Raw genomic sequence first — 16,635 nt, 5'->3', positions numbered from 1 at the left:
ATAGAAAACAGAACCAGGATCATATTTCTGAAATAATTTAAGGAGAAAAATGTGAGAGAGGGATATCAGTGAAAGTAAATGAGCATTAAAATTTCCATTAAATACAGTGTTTGTGGTGCTGAACATAAGTCTTACCAACTACCATATTTACACTGCCGACACAATGGAGAATAGCACCCCGTTTGTTTTCTGTGGTCCTCTTATGACCAAGGCAGGCACCTCTGCTGTTAAGTGGAAAGAAGGAAGTATTTCATCTGGGCTTGGTGTAGTCTTTTACTTGTTTGGGTTTTGTTTGTTTTTTTTCATTACAAGTATATGGGGGATAGTGTGCTGGGATAATAGAATTTCTTGCCACAGTGTGGATATGAGACTAGATACTAAAACTTAGACATCTCCCATACATGGGGAAAAAAATGCATGGTTCTATTAACTCCTTATTAATGGAAAATATATTTGCAGTTCTAAGTCTTTCAATGTTCATTTGCATTTTCTTGGATTTTATTTAAATTACTGAGAATTTGAGCCTCAAAAATTGAGTGTGACAGGAAAAAGTGGATTCTTGAGTTACTTTCATTCTCATTACAAAGAGAAAAAAAGTAGAGAGACACTGAGAAAAAAAAAGAAAAAAAGAATTTCTCTTTAATGTTCTGTCCAGGCATATATTTATCACGGTGTGTATGCCTGCACGTGAAAAAGGGCTGATAAGTTTATGGGCCAATTTCTGCTGCCAGATGAACACTGTTTAAATAACTAAATGATTTCCTTAAATTGGAGAACTGAAGGATGTCGTTCAGCCATCACTGATAGGGATTACCATCTCTTTATGGAAATGACAAGACATGCAAGCCCAGTATCTCCTCGTGCAACAAGATAAAAAATAAGAATATTTTGCTTTCCTTTGCAATACATTTTGAGATCTTCTATAATGCTTTCTATCAATAATTAGTGCCTTACCTCAGAAAGCAAAATTTACAGTGGAATTCTAGTGGAATGCTATGTTTAGTGCTGTCTTGCAGTCAAGGTATTGTTCTTCAGATGCAATTTTCTAGTGTGGATGGATTGATGATAACTTACCTAAAAGAGCAATTACTTCAGGGCTGTTGGTAATCTTAGGATTTTAGTTTCTGTCACTTCACCAACTACTACAGAACAGCACGCTCTCTAACGACCTTGGAATATTGCCTTCGTGGCTGCTACTCGGATCCATCCATCTCTGACCACTTTCTACTGGCTGAGTCTAAGGAAAAAAAATTGTTCTAGTAAACTCTTAAAAAAAGATCCTACTGGCACTCATTTGCGCTTATCTGCCCAGCTTATTTATGACATTATCACTTGTGAGCAATGTAGTAACCCAACTGCGTGAAAAATAACATGCTTGCTGTATTTTAACTTGTGCATGTATTGAAACTTTTTGGTAATGTTCTTGGTGTCTGAAGTTTGCTCTCTTACTGGAACTAAAGTTAGAATATATGGAGCTGCTTTGTCTGGGATAACTGAAGAGTGTAATTCTAAAGCAAAAGAGTATGAGGTCAGAATAACAAACTCAGATCAAATGTTGTTTTCTAAAAGTAAGAATAATTTGTAGTAAAACAATGCTGCGTAGATTTTGTCATGGAAAAAGTCCTATTACTTAAGCAATTTATTTCTGTAGAATGTGCTTTTGAATACAATCTGTGATAGTTATTGTATGCTGTAGAGAAAGTTGACAAGATGATCTAATAGCTTTTCTAACCTCCAGTGTACTGCTTTGCCTGAAAAGGCAAGTTACATTATTTTTAGAAGTTAGTTGCTTTCATAGCTGCCAGCAATCTTGGCAGCGACCTCCATTACCACGTAATTTTTAAATTCTGCTAATCTGTGTTTCTCTTTTGAATTTCAGATACCATTCCAGGGAGACAGTGCATGGCCTCCTGCTTCTTTCTTCTTAGACAGTTTGCTAATGTCCTGATTTACCTCAACTCAGTCAAGGTTAGTGTTATTATGTAGCATTGGTAGTACTGTAATACATAGAATCACTACCTATGGAATTATGCTATACTGTATAAGACAGAAGAAGATGCAGAAACATAATAGAAACACAGGAACAACAGTGCTACATAGTTGGTCAATACAGGAAATGGATCCAAATGTATGAGAGCAGTTCATAAGGTAGCATTGTGCAGCATGGTGGACAAGATGGTTTCAACCTACAATTTAACCAGTATCAGACTTTGTGGTGGCATCACAGGAGAAGAGAAAGGTAGCTATTAACTATCTAACTAAGAATTAAACAAAATATTAACTAATAGCAATTAACTAATTTGTATCAGTGTGGAACTAAAAAACAAATGTTTGTTTAAATATTTATCAAATGAGTGATGGAGATTTTTGTCACTAGTTAACTTGGAACGCAAGTATGATGAGCGTGAGTGTGTAAGGAAGATAAGACAAGAAGGATCGTGGAAGTAATAAAGCTTAAATTTTAAAGAGAAAGCAGTCACTGATGGGTTAAGATAGGGCAGTGTTACCAAAGCAGAAAGCTAAGAGTGCTATTTTTACAGAAGCAATTTGAGTGGCATCCTATAGGTAGTATTGCATTTTTCAAAGTGAGAGGAATTTACAGTTACCAAAATGCAATGCTGTCACATCTCTTGCATTCAATGGATTGAAATGACTGTAACTTACAGTTATTTACTTATAAATCAGATGTGAGGATCCAGAGATAGGTTGTAGTCTGATCATAGAATCACAGAATGGCCTGGGTTGAAAAAGACCACAATGATCATCTAGTTTCAACCCCCTGCTACATGCAGGGTCTCCAACCAGCAGACCAGGTTGCCCAGAGCCACATCCAGCCTGGCCTTGAATGCCTCCAGATATGGGGCATCCACAACCTCCTTGGGCAACCTGTTCCAGTGCGTCACCACCTCTGAGTGAAAAACTTCCTCCTCATATCTAACCAAAACCTTCCCTGTCTCAATTTAAAAGCATTCCCCCTTGTCCTATCACAATTCATTCTTGTAAACGGCCGTTCTTGCTCCTGTTTATATGTTCCCTTCAAGTATTGGAAGGCCACAAGAGATCTCCCCAGATTGCAGTCTTGTTCCAGTGATTGTATACAAGAGTAGTAAGAAATCTGTATTTGATAAGAAGAGGAATGAGAATCTGAAAAGAAGCAATATGGGAGATGCACTAGATGGGAAGAGAGCTATGATGTTCTAAGGGAGGGGAGACCTAAGGAATATGTGTGTGGTTGTAATCATGCCAAAGCATGGGTGAAGTATGACAGAAGTGTGATGTTTTTAAACTATATCAGGGGAGAGGTCAATGAGGAAATCCCAAGTGGCTGTAGCAACTGGAATGGCTCCACTATAGTGGGATGAAAAGATACCTATTACCCTAAATTGAAGTGTGTATTTAATTGAAGAAAAGGAGCAGTAGAAACTATCAGTGAGATTTGCTTAACTTAGGCCATCTAAGAGTTAGATTTCTAGTTAAAACTGATCATCATGTGTCAGCATATAGCCAATATGGACATATGACAACTTTAAGAGGAGAATTCATCTCGTGTATTTCTTATAGTTATCTTAAATGGAATGAGTCACCACAAAGATATGCACAGCTCTTTAACAACTAGTTCTAACCTGGAAAGGCCAAAGTTAAATGAGATTAATCATCACTGTCAGTGTATACGGGAAAGCTTAGAAAAGAGAGTATACTAGCATCTGGGGAGGCAAAAGGAGTAATCATTAATATTGGAAAGTAAAGCGTGGTTAGCATTTGTAAAGGAAAGTGTCAGAAGTGAGCAAGACACTAAACAGAAATTAAGAGGGTGAAAGTGGGCAATAGGGCAATGAATGGATAGGACAAAGTCATGAGATAAGAGAAGTACTAAACTGAGGGCATTTGGTGAGGCAATTCTGTTTGTGAGGGTATAAAGGAAAATGGTGTGGAAAAGGTTGGAAAGAAAGTCTGAAGGGGAAAAAAAGGAAGAACAGAATATTCAGTGGTTTTGGTTTTTTTTTTTGTTTTAAATTAGCTGTTCTACTGAAAGTATGAACACTACTGTTACATGTTATATGTAAGTGGATCTTTGTTTGCAACTGAACTTTTCCATTCACAGTAGTAGTTTGCCAGAATCAATCATCAGAGAAGAAGAGTGTACAGCAGTATGTTCTACATACAGGAAACAGTGTTGTCCATGCCTATTTTTAACCACATACCTGTTTTGAAACATTTTTAGGCAAAGATAACCTTTCTTAGCATTCCTTCAGTTTTCACGATTGTAAAGTGAATGTGTTATAAGAATTAAACAAAATATTAAGCTAGAAAAGAAAGGTCAATAGAAAAACAACTGATGCATTTCGTTGCATGGTGGTATATGGTTTACTCTTATTTGAAATATTTGTAATACAGGACCCTTCTGCAATACAGAAAGAAAAGTAATTCAGGGAATTCATAGAAATTGAAATACTGTTTTAAGAGATTTAGAAGATAGGTATTATTTGCTATAGAAATATAAGAAACTAAAATTAGTCATAATGAAGATTGGTAAGAAACCAAAGTGATACAAAATGAAGATTAGAATAGACCAGGTAGATTTGAAACCTATATTTGATTTGTATTGAAAGCAATATATGGCTTGCTGGAATTACAGTAAACTCACAACATCTTTTCTAAGCAAATTAATTTTGTCCCTTAAAGCATATGGTTTATCAAACTTATTGTCATGGCTCATCCTTGAGTTGCAAGGTTTTGGAAGGTTTTATAGATTGTATCAAAATGATGAAGCCTAGTAAAAAATGTATCTGTTAAGTTCTTGGAAGGGTTTATAGATACTGGCACTCTGAGACATAATGGTGCTGATAAAAAGCAAGGACTAAGGACAGATGCCTTCTGCCTACTACTGCTTTCCTTGCACGGTCCATTTGAGGGTAGATGATACTCATCAATTCTAGCAGAATTTAGCCACTGGTCAGATTTAGTTAGGCCATGGGAATGCAAGTAGTTCTTCTTGTACCATTTTACAGAGCAGGATTAGGTGGCTTTTCAGTCACCTTTTTGTTTTCTTATTGACAGAAATAAACTTCAGTACAATCTCTGCTACTCTTTATGTAGAGCTGTGCACTCTCTGAAGACATGTTTGCATCACAGTTGTGGGAAATACCACCTTCATCTATGATTGATTAAAAAACCTTAAGGCATGAGAGTGTCTCAAAGGACACTTATTATAAATGTATGACCAGCTGCTCTGGGAATGACGTAGCACTGAAGATCATCTGAGAAGACAAGATAATTCAAGCTCAGCTGAGTTCTGGCCACAACGACTGCTTCGTTGTTCAGCTGAGTATCTGAGCGCCTCGCTGGAATAAATGTCACTCAGAGCACAGTTTAATACAAAGACTGAAGGCCAGTAAAAAGACCACAAAAGAGTGAAGTCCAATGACTGAAAAAAAAGAACAAAACCATGTAGCTGCCCTGAATATCTTGCAAAACGGGTCCATTTCTACTAGTCTTGTTTTTGCAGCAGTTCTGGTCTCTGGCATTAATACAGCCAGGATAGAATGACAGTTTTTGAGTTTGGTTGCTGACAGAGCTTCTTTTCAGTTTTAATTCAAAAATACAATGGAGGGTATTTGAACAGAAGGAGCTATTCATGCAGTAAAACCAGCATCTAGCTTACCAGCTTTGCTTAACCTGAGACTTGTGCTGATTCACACAAAACTATCATTGAGGAAAAATACAGTGAAGTGTTGTAATTCTCATTTGGTGAAACCAGTTAATACATCCTAAGGGTACTGAAATGTTTGCACAGACTTAGTTTGAGATTCCCCCAGTTGGTTCATCCTCGTGCTTTCACATAGCTTGCTGTATTTGCCAGCTCCTTTGGACCTTAGCATAGATTATTTAGGTGAAAGCTAGACATCTGGCAACTGCTGACAACTTCTCACCTCTTCTCTCAAGGTGGTGGCTAGATCTATGTGGGTGGGCTGGGTCTTTGTGACTGCCTGTGACAGGGAAGGAATGAGGCTCCTCAAGCGTCTCTACATAATGACAGAAGACAGAGAGCCCTGGCAAAGGGTCTTGTCCCTTGCTTTACATATCTTTATACAGTCCTAGCTATGATTTTCACTTCCTCCTCACTCTTAATGAGGGAGCAAACCAAAGTTTGCTAATCTTCCTAATACACTGTTTCTCTTATAGATGCTATATAAGGAAAAACGTTATTTTTCCAGCAATTTGCTATTGTGTACCCAGAAAGCTTTCCTTGTGATAACCATGGACACCGGATAAACCATCCTCATTTTTTCCTAGGTTCTTTCACAAGCACTGTACCTCTGCTTGGCAGAGATCCTCAGTCTCATTCCTGCTTGTTGCTATGGTATTGTGATCCAGTTTACCTGTATCAGATCTGCCTGTGAGGCAGTGTGGTGACAGTACCGAATGCAGAATATCCTCAGCTAACTTTGGTCATTTTAATTATACTTTAATCTGGACATCTGACTACGATCAAATCTAAGCTCTTTGGGTCAAATCCAAACATCAGGCTAATCTGTATCTAGAATTTTATTTCCTGCTTTGGCCTATGCAGCGTTTCAGAAGAGATGCAGCCAGATGAACCTGATCTCTCATTAACTAATTGTGTCCTGTCTGATATCACAGGAGAGAACAGCTTAGTACTGCTCTAAGAGAAGGATTCTCTGTAAGCAAGTCTTGAGCTTAGGAAAGCCCTATTACAACTTATGCTCTCTGGCTACAGCCTGGCACGGCATCTCCACCTCTTTCATGTGATCCAGTGTTTCAGATTAGCATCTGTCACATAACCAGATCCACAGGATGTCTTGTTGAACTTCTTGAGTAGTCTTGGAAAAACAAACTGTTCACCTCCTTAAGCCTTTAGGGAGTCAGCTACTTATTTAGTGCTCTCGTGGTGAAGTAAGTGTTTGGGAGGTGAAAGAGACCATGGCAGCACAGCATGTCTTCACATGACCGAAGTGAAAATTACGCCCATAAAAGCTGCCACTGCAATTTAGAGCATGGAGTATTTTCCAGATATCTCATGGTTAATACTGTGGAATGTTCCGGCTGTGTTTATAGTCACAAATATAGGATGGAAATCCAGTCCATAATTTTCTACCCACTGCTTATAAATGTCGTATGTTCATAATGTGGGTTTTTCTTTTATCCTTCCTGTTGTTCTTGATTGTTGTTGACTCAGAGTTGGGGTGGGATGTTATTTTTAATCTTATTACGCCATTTGAGTTTTTTTCTTTCTTTCTGTGTGGCTTTTTTTTACCAGAGTTACTTTTACAATGATGACACTTTTAACTTCAACTACGCCCAAGCCAAAGCTTCCATGGGCCTTTTTAGTGAAGCTGAAGAGGTATGTTTTTACTTTCTTTAAAAAAATGACAATAGCAATGTTTCCCTCGTACTCCTGTTCTCTTCCTTTTTTTCTTCTTTTTTTTTTTCCATCTACACCTTAATTTTGGTTGCCAGTAATTAGACTGTGTGGAACATTCGTAAAGGAACTGAAACTCACAGTGAACACTGTTCAAAAAAGATTATCTTGCTAATCTTGTAATACGAGGTGTATGGAGAGTCATGCAGCTTGTGGTGCGTCACAAGAGTGCTTGCAGCTCTCTCTAATTGATCAAAGAATGCCTTCTTAATTAGATTTCCTACACTTTGTCTGGGATCTCAGGCAGTCCTATTGTTCCTGACAAGAGCATTCTGAGTAAAAGACACTGTATAGTTAAGAGCTGCTAGGTGTCCCTAGAAATTTGTGTTTAAAAAAAAAAAAGCATGCAACAACAAAAAAACACATTTTCTTCCTTGGGGAGATGTGGGAGGAGAAGAGGAAGTGCTCACTATCTTATTCAGCAGCATCCAGATACAGCTGGAAGAGATTAACTTCTACACAGAGCATTTTTTTTTTTGTCTATGTGCAGTAGAAACTTAATTACAGCTAAAATATGCAGAAGCAAATAGCTATTATGAAAATGGAAGCTATGTTTTCCACAAGGCTATCAGAATACAAACCAGAAAAAAATAAAACAAATAGTCTGGAGTGGATCATACAGGTTTAGTTTTGTTTTGTTTTTTGATTTTCTCCTTTCTAATTTTTTCTAACTCTTTGAGTCTCTTCGCAACAGAGCTCTTTATTTCTGTGGAACTCACAATTTCAGTACATATTACATCTGTTCCTTTAAAGATTTTTTTTTTTTTTTGCCAGAAGCATCCCAAGTATAGTCCCAAATACCCCTGCAAAAAGGCATATATAGTTGTCGGGTTTTTTTTTTTCTGTGAATAAAGCCAGAGTGCATTTCAAAATGCATCACTTCTCCCACACATACCCCTTTAGATGCAGAATGTAATAAGCCTGTGTTTGCATGTAAGTAAGTTACAAAAGACTAATGTTTTGCCTCAGAACCTTACTGAAAGCAAAAGGGTAAGAAAAGGCTTCTTGCTCACCTAAAATGAACTCTGACACATATGGGGAAGAAAGACTCATGTATATAGTGAAACTTCTGGTATTTCAGGATGATGCTAATTAAATTGCATGCATTGCTTTCTAAACAAACAAGTTCCAAATACTTTTTCCCACAGGCCCAGTGTTCCTTTGTGCTCTTCGAGTTTCATGGCCACTTATTGGCACTTGTTCAGAGTAGTCCACACCCTCTGCACAGCTTGGCATTTCGAAGCTGCAGCAGTCCCTTGATAAGCATTGCACTATTTCAGTCCTCCACCTACCCAACATAGCAATATGCCGCTGTACTACAGTTGCAAACTCAGTCATCTCATGAAGCCATTGTTGCATGGCTTCAGCCTTACCTGCATGTTGAAACTAGGCAGGTCTGCTTTGTGTTTGTTTAAAAGTACGTGCATATATATAATCTTTTATTTTCCTTCTTCCTGCAGGTGTTCCTTTTGATCCAGAGTGAGAAGATAAAGAATGATTTTGTTTACCTTAGCTGGCTGGCTCGCTGCTGTGAGTCACTTTACTCTCAACAGAATACAGATCCTCCTCTATTGCATCAGTCTTGGCAATCCGCTTTCCTAATTGAATGTAATGTTGTAGGTGGATTCAGGACTTTAAAAGTGAAAAGCTGTGCACTCATTATAGTGTGGGTGGTTATTGCACCTTTCATATGTCTGGCTTCACTAAGCAGTTACAGCTTCAATGCTGTTATGGTTCCGTCCATGCAGTTTTGTCCTAACCAGCAAACATTTTTCTTCTCAATTGTCTACTCAGTTGCTTGAGTGAGGGTTTCCTGTCTTGAAAGACTGCATTAAAACTTTAAAATGTTCAGAGTAAAACATAAAATAGGAGCAGCAATACTGGGTCAGACACAAGGATCTGTACAATTCCATGTACTCCCATGGCTAAGGGAATTCATGCATGTTCAGTAGACTGCTCATCCTTTTGATTTTGTGCTACAGTAGTTCTTTGAGATACCTCTGGAAGTGCAGTACTCCGAATACACAAACTTTTCTACAAGAGGTAGAATTAACACTATAATATCAATTATAAATTTTGTGGCAATTTCATAAAAGTTGCTATTTATTCTCAGGTGTGCCTGAGCGTTCTGAACTCCTCCTGAAGCTTCAGTAGAGGTGCTATATTCTTCATAACTATCTTAAATTTTTCATTTTTCATTCCAAACAGCTTCTAGAATTTTTTGCATAAGGAACTGTTCATTGATGAATATACTGATCTTTTTGTGTCAAGTTTATAAATTACTATTATATCCTTCTGGATAAAAGCTGAAAGGAAATTACAGGGCATTCTAATTCATTTATGTCAGAGTATGATTAGGTCTTGAGTACACAATTCAATACACATACACAATTCAATCCTGAAATATCTCCAAAGGAAAGAAAGCACTGAAGATGCATCTTTTTTGGAAGCTAGACAATAAGTTTTTTTGTTTGAGGTTGTTGCTCCATTTACATCAAATTCTTCCTGAAGAGGAGGTAAAAAGCCATTGAATGAGCACAGTAGTCCATTTCTCCAGGTAGATGGGTTTGTATGTGGAAATTAGGTCCTGGCTGTTTGCTGTTGCCTATGTTATCCAGAGCTGATGAAACTTGATACTGCCTCCTAAATAAGAACATCCTGTGTTTTTATATTGGCTGTTTATTGTTGATGATTCCTACTCATTCTACTGCAACATATATATTGGCACAGTGGGAACAAATATGAAAAGCTGAACAGTCCCTCTTTTGAAAAAGCATGAGAGTTTTCCATGTACAAGCAACCGTCTACTCTGTGAGTAGCTGATGGGACACAAAAAAGAAAGAAATACTTCCTTTTCTTTTCTCCTAGTACTCGAATGTGTCCAGAAGTAACAATGTAAGCCTCACATTAACAGCGTGGTCCTTACTTTCATAAAATCAATTTTTAGAATTCTTTATATTCAAATGTGCTAACAGACATTTTCACTGGCTGAGATAGAAGATTTGGTTTCTTTTGTTTCAAATTGTGTATGAACAGTTATGCTTGAAAGCCAATGAAAATTCCCAGTCATAAATTAAGATTTAAAACTAGGATGAAATCTCAGGAATTTGGACTCTTTTTTTTTCTAGTAGATCATAATGACACATTTTATTATGCCTGTAGGATATAGGAGCTTTTATTTTATTCTATCAGTCCTTTGGTTTTCCGTGAACCGTGGGAATTCATTGTTTAGATTGAGGTGGGCACCAATTATCAAAGACCTTATTTCAGCACATTAAAATCTTTAAGTGCATAAGAACACAAAATACTAAATTTCAACATCTAAATTGATTGCCCAGTTAATTGTCCTGCATAAAAACCTTCTATAATACTTTGTTTTATTGCTTATTCACTTCTGAAATCATATGAGCTGTGCTTGTTGCCATACCTGTGAAATACAAAGTGAGTTGTATACTCCACAATTATTAATGTTCTCTGATGAATTGCTGTTATCACTAGGAAGGGAAAGGATAAGGATGCATTTCTCTTCCCAACTTCATGCTTACAGGGCAAGGAATGCATTTACATTGACAGTGAAATTCAGAAACATTTATTCCACGTTTGCATTGAGTATTGTGCATGGCAGGTTCTTTTAATGATCCCATTAAAATTTTTTTCATTATTACAGATATTATGAATAAGAAACCACAGTTGGCCTGGAAGCTCTATCTGAAGATGGAGACCTCAGCAGAATCCTTTAACCTATTGCAGCTCATTGCAAATGATTGCTACAAAGTGAGTCTTCTTTAAAAAAAAAAAAAAAAAAAAAAAAAAGCTGAAAAAAGCTGGATCAGAGCTTTTCCATGATTCTGCATCTGGATGCTTTGGAATTTAGTGTACAGCATGTTAATTAGGCAATTGCATTAACAGCCTTTTTTTTTTTTTTTAAATTAATTCTTCTCATCTTTGTCATTAGTATTGAACTTCCACTTATAACAGGGGTATGGTTATTAATGTAGATAAATTGGCAAGGCTTAGTTAGCATTTTAACCTATGGGTCTTCTTGGTAGACAATCCAGTAACTAAAATACCAGCAAACTACTGCATGATCTGTTGATAACAATAGTTTATTCCACACTTTATAGTTCATAAAATGCTGTGTTAGTAGCGAAGAGAACATGGGAAGCTGATTACAATTCTGTCTCAATTCCTAATATCTAATTCTTCAGATGGTGTTTCTACACAAGGAGACTTAGCTCGGATTCAGGTTTGATCCTGTTCTGCAAAATGTGTAATAGAAAATGTGAGCTTTGTCTGCAGGATGAATGTAGAGATGTAAGGACCTGCTGGTTTGAGAGGGTTGTAAATGATGCTATAGAAGAAAGAAAAAATGATCTGTGGATCTGTGATTGGAAAACAGAATAGTTCACTGCTTTAAGGCAGATGTGAGAAAAACAGAACAGGTGCAATTCTTGAGGAATTTGTTCAGTGAAGACTACTAATTTAAGTGAGTGAACAAGAGTTAGTTGCTGTTAGTGTAGGCTTATTAGAAATACAGTGACCAAACTTGCCGTCATAGAGGACAGTGAACTGAGTCTTGTTGAAAACCTTTCAAAAATTCTCAGTTCAACCAAGCTTTCCAAAGAGCAGCAATACCTGCATGCTCTCTATAACATTCTTTTTTGCTATTTCATTTGACAAAGTAACATTTCTCAAAATCCTAAACAACTCATAACTGTAAATCAGAAAATCAACTTTGTGGTCTTGTAAGCGTTCCTCTAAAACGAAAAGGATACTCTCTAAGTATTTCATTCACCATAGAATGGCTTAGATAGGGACCTTAATGATCATCTTGTTCCAACCTAGCTGTGCTAGCTGTGGGCAGGGCTGCCACCCGCCAGCTCAGGCTGCCCAGGACACCATCCAGCCTGGCCTTGAATGCTTCTGAGGGGACACCCTCAGCTTCTCTGGGCAGCCTGTGCCAGTGCCTTGCCACTCTGAGTAAAGAATTTCTGCCTAACTCCTAACCTAAATCTCCCCTCTTTTAGTTAAAAGCCGTAGCCCCTTGTCCTATCACTATCAGACCATGTAAAAAGTCAGTCTCCCTCCTGCTTCTAAGCTCCCCTCAAGTACTGCAAAGCCGCAGTGAGGTGGCTATGGATCCTTCTCTTTTCCAGGCTAAGTAAGCCATCTTCCTCAACCTTTCTTCATAAGAGAGATGTTCTAACCTTCTGAGCATCAGCAGTTTGCACTTGGCCTTGTGGTATGGAACCTTGTCAGAGATCAAGACAGGGATACGTCAGTTCCCCTCTTTTGTCTACCAGTGCTGTCACTCCGTTGTAGAAGGCCACCAGATTAGTCAGGCACAGTCTGCTCTTTTTTTGCTCAAACAGGTGGCTGTCACCTCTGGTATTTCCCCTGGCTGCAATTTATCAAAGCAAGCTGAAAATCATATCTTACGTAAAATTTGTCTCTAGGCTATATTAAGTCTCACTTTTATCAGTTGATTACTTCTACTAAATTCTTCTCAAAACCATATTGTGTACTATAGGAGAGGCAGCTCCATGCTTTGGATTTACCTAAAGCTCTTAAAAATTGCCTAAATTTTTTCAGGGTATTTATGGCTACACATGGCCACAAATGAGCAAGGAATTTAATTTCAAAGGCTATGTAATTAATGCAGTATAACTTGTCTTTCTATAATATTAGCTGCGTCCACTTCTCCCACTAATTGGCAATTGCAATATATTGTTGAATTTATGTAACATCCTCCAGTTGTTTCTGAAATATCGTATTATACTGGAGGTTGGTCTGCAAACTCCATCATAACTGTAACTTAAGCAGTCATGCAAGACTTCATTCAAAAGAATGCTGAAAGAATATCGTTTAGCAAGGCTAACAGCTATCTGAGACTAGGTATAGCTAGATGCCCAACTGCTGTCTGTTTTGATAGCAGTTGCTTGAGGAATCTAGCATGCAAGACTTCTGGCTAATTTCTAACTTATTTTTCATGGAATATACCATTTTATCCATTCATATAGGAAGCAGCAGAGAAGTTGGAAGAATTGAAGCAATTCTTGCTTTTATGTGAGGTAGAAATAGGACTTTAAATTGGTATCTGCTTAATGGAACTACATCAGATGCCACTTCGGAGAGATCATTGTTCAGTGTGTTCTGAGCTGAGATGTCTGTTTATACTCACTATCTTTATTCCCATTCATTTAAGTGCTTGCCAGTCACCTGTGGTTAACATTACCATGCGCCTGAAGAAAAAGGAATTATTACTCATTGTGCAGTACCTATACTTCTCTAAGTATCCCAATATAACTCCCACAGCCTGCATCTGCTGAGAAAAAAGGACAGGCTTCCAGCCACCAAAGGATGTTTATCTTCCGTGTTCTCCTCTTGAAAGATGCTAGCCACAAACAACATTGCTACTCAGGCTTGCTAAACTGAAAAATATTCAGTCATAGATAACGCTCTTGCTCCTTGTTCCCACTTACAAGTAGAGAGTCTAAGGCAGAAAAGATACGGTGCGTAGTCAGTTTTCCTATGCTTAAGAAAATTTTTTTGTATAGAATCACCAAATCTTAACTCATACTGTACAATGAAATGTAAAATTTAGCTCTGAGTTTAACCCAAAACACATACAGATCCACCTCTGTGACCATCTCTGTGTGAGAAAAACAGGTTGTGTTTTAAAATATTAGGATTGTTTTGGACTAGTGGTGGTTGGACTTCGTTAATTTAGAGGTTTTTTTCAATCTTAATGATTCTGTTATTCTAATTTGAGTCGATGTTGTATCAAGGACTTTGGTACAGTAGATATTACTGTATGTAGGGCAACTCATACTTTAAAGTTAATGCTGATTTGGAGGGAAAAAGTGAAAGTGGGTAAGAAACTCTGTTAGCTTTTGTTAAATGTATATGATCGAAAGAAGAACAGTGCTGATCATAACCAATTAATAGAAGTTCACAGGGCGATTTGTCTATATTTTCAAAGACATGTAGCAATAATGTTAATACCAACCATTTCCATACATAGAACTGAAATGTACCTGTTCTGTCACTTGCTGCCAGAAGAAAAATGGAAGAATAAATGCACATTGCTTCTGTGGCTTACTGCTGATTTCAGAAAGCTGAACTCAAAAGTTTTAATCCTCTTCCAAAAGATGGTCATATAGCCAGGAATATGCAGTGATTCTCTTCTTGTGCAGATGCGTCAGTTTTACCATGCAGCCAAAGCATTTGATGTGCTGGAGAGACTGGACAGTAATCCTGAATACTGGGAAGGCAAGAGAGGTGCTTGTGTTGGTGTCTTTCAAATGATCTTAGCTGGCCGAGAAGCAAAGTAAGTGTTCTTTTTTTTTTGCAATTTTCCTATTTCCAATTAGCTGTAAGCTAAAATCTTCATCTTAGTTTTGGGAGCAGTTATTTATTTCAAATACTTACTGACCTGTTGGAGAATAGAAACTCTGGCCAGTGGTTCCATATAAAGTGTTCAATTTGAATTGCATCTTCCACAACAGGTAGAAAATATATGGTAGAGAATGTCTTATCAGTGAATGGCTAAATGCCGGCAACCAAAGTATACTGGTCATTATGATAGTAAGATCTAAGTTATAAAAGTAATGTATTTGTCCTGAGGGAAAAGTCCTCATTTCGTTGATGGCCTAAGAATGGAAAACTGTCCCATGAAAGTTTAAGATTCATAGAACAGAAATCAGAGAGCAGTTATTCAGCACTTGAGGAAGGATGTGGTTTCTCTAAACAATGACTAAGTGAGAGACTGAAAAATTTGCTAAACTTTACTTTCTGAAAACTGACAGTCAAAAGAACTTATTTGATGAAAGCTTAAAGGAAACAATCTGTTTTATTGACAATTTTGCTTTTGGTCCATTTCACTGAACGGAAGAAAGAGAGCAGTGAGGATGTATTTAAGAACTGTTCCCTTGTGAATATTCTACTGTGTTGCCAGATGGCCATTCTCCCCTGGCCAAAGTTGCCATTTTGTACATGACTGGAAGGTGTGTATCTTGGCTTCCACACATTCTTTGTATTTCCTTCTGTGCTGGAATAATCTCATTAAGCAGTACACCCTTCAAGTGTCCTTTTGGCAAGTGCTGCAATAGACGCAGTAGAATATACATAGCTTGCCTGTTTTATTCTATGCACACAAGTTCTTGTAAAGTAGCTAGCAAACTGCAGTTTCATACCGGTTTGTTCTATTGGTAAGTTTGTTTCCATGCTATTTATGTATTAGTAAGTTGTAAGGTGCTTTGGTAGCATTAAACTAGATGTTGCTTTATTCAGACTAGCAAGTAAGTAGCATTAAAGAAAAATGGTTTGTTTTGTTCTGGAGAACTATTTTGTAAGAGGAGGGATTTATATATGAAAAGTCTCTCCTCTCTCTCTTGTTGCAACTGCATACAAGACACTGTTTTGTTTCCCTTAGTATCTAAACTATTGTGCATTTTTGCCTGTTTCTACTCTGCAGATAAATGGATCTCTCTGCCTACAAACCACCTTGTACACAATAGTTTGGATATGAGTGCTTCTTTATTTTATCAGTTTATTCTTACCTTCATTTAAATTTTTGCTTTTCACCTTTGTAGAGAGACTCTGCGGGAAGTACTGCATCTCCTGAGAAGCACTGGTAATTCTCAAGTGGAATACATTATCCGCATCATGAAAAAGTGGGCCAAGGAGAACCGAGTCCCTGTCTAAGCCAGTGCCACAAAACGAGCAGGGTCAGTTACTGTTTTCTGAGTGACTTTAATACTTGGGGTTTGGTTTCTCCCATGCATTCTGAGTATTTCCTTCTTTGCAGGACCTTCAGACATGAAGCAAGTTGACCAAGCTGAACAACAGTGTCGTTCAATGAGACTGCAAAACAGCCAGCAATTTGGGGTTTTGGGGGGGTTTGTTTGTTTTTGTTCTTGTTTTTGTTCATTAAACCATTATTATTGATGTTTTTTTTCTATGTAAAGAGTTCTATATACTACCAGCTTAGGGTAAAAAAACATTCTGAACACTGTCCTTTCCTGGATAAATTGTCTCTTATATCTGAGCTGTAAAAGAGCTGTTATCTCTCTTAACACTAAATCTGAAGATGAGGGTTAATCAGTCCCAAATGCTGAGATTCAAATTAGCTTATGTGCTCTCTAGGTTAGTAACAAAGCATGATGATAGCATCAATTTCAGTGCATGGAGGT

General features: G+C 37.5%; 1 protein-coding gene across 1 annotated transcript in view; it reads left to right on the top strand.

Moving 5' to 3' along the window:
• The window catches only part of IFT56 (intraflagellar transport 56), a gene marked incomplete at both ends in the record, with an annotated part of 43,388 nt that extends 27,241 nt beyond the window's left edge, over positions 1-16,147 (top strand). Inside the window, 6 exons of the mRNA XM_079543989.1 lie at positions 1,880-1,968; positions 7,280-7,363; positions 8,902-8,971; positions 11,109-11,215; positions 14,638-14,771; positions 16,036-16,147. Of these exons, the coding sequence (XP_079400115.1) occupies positions 1,880-1,968; positions 7,280-7,363; positions 8,902-8,971; positions 11,109-11,215; positions 14,638-14,771; positions 16,036-16,147 (596 nt within the window). The remainder of the gene's footprint in view (positions 1-1,879; positions 1,969-7,279; positions 7,364-8,901; positions 8,972-11,108; positions 11,216-14,637; positions 14,772-16,035) is intronic.
• Positions 16,148-16,635: the final 488 nt, after the last annotated feature.

Source organism: Tetrao urogallus (genome assembly GCF_951394365.1).
Source record: "Tetrao urogallus genome assembly, chromosome: 1".
Lineage (NCBI taxonomy): Eukaryota > Metazoa > Chordata > Aves > Galliformes > Phasianidae > Tetrao > Tetrao urogallus.
This window is presented reverse-complemented; position numbering and strand designations above follow the sequence as displayed.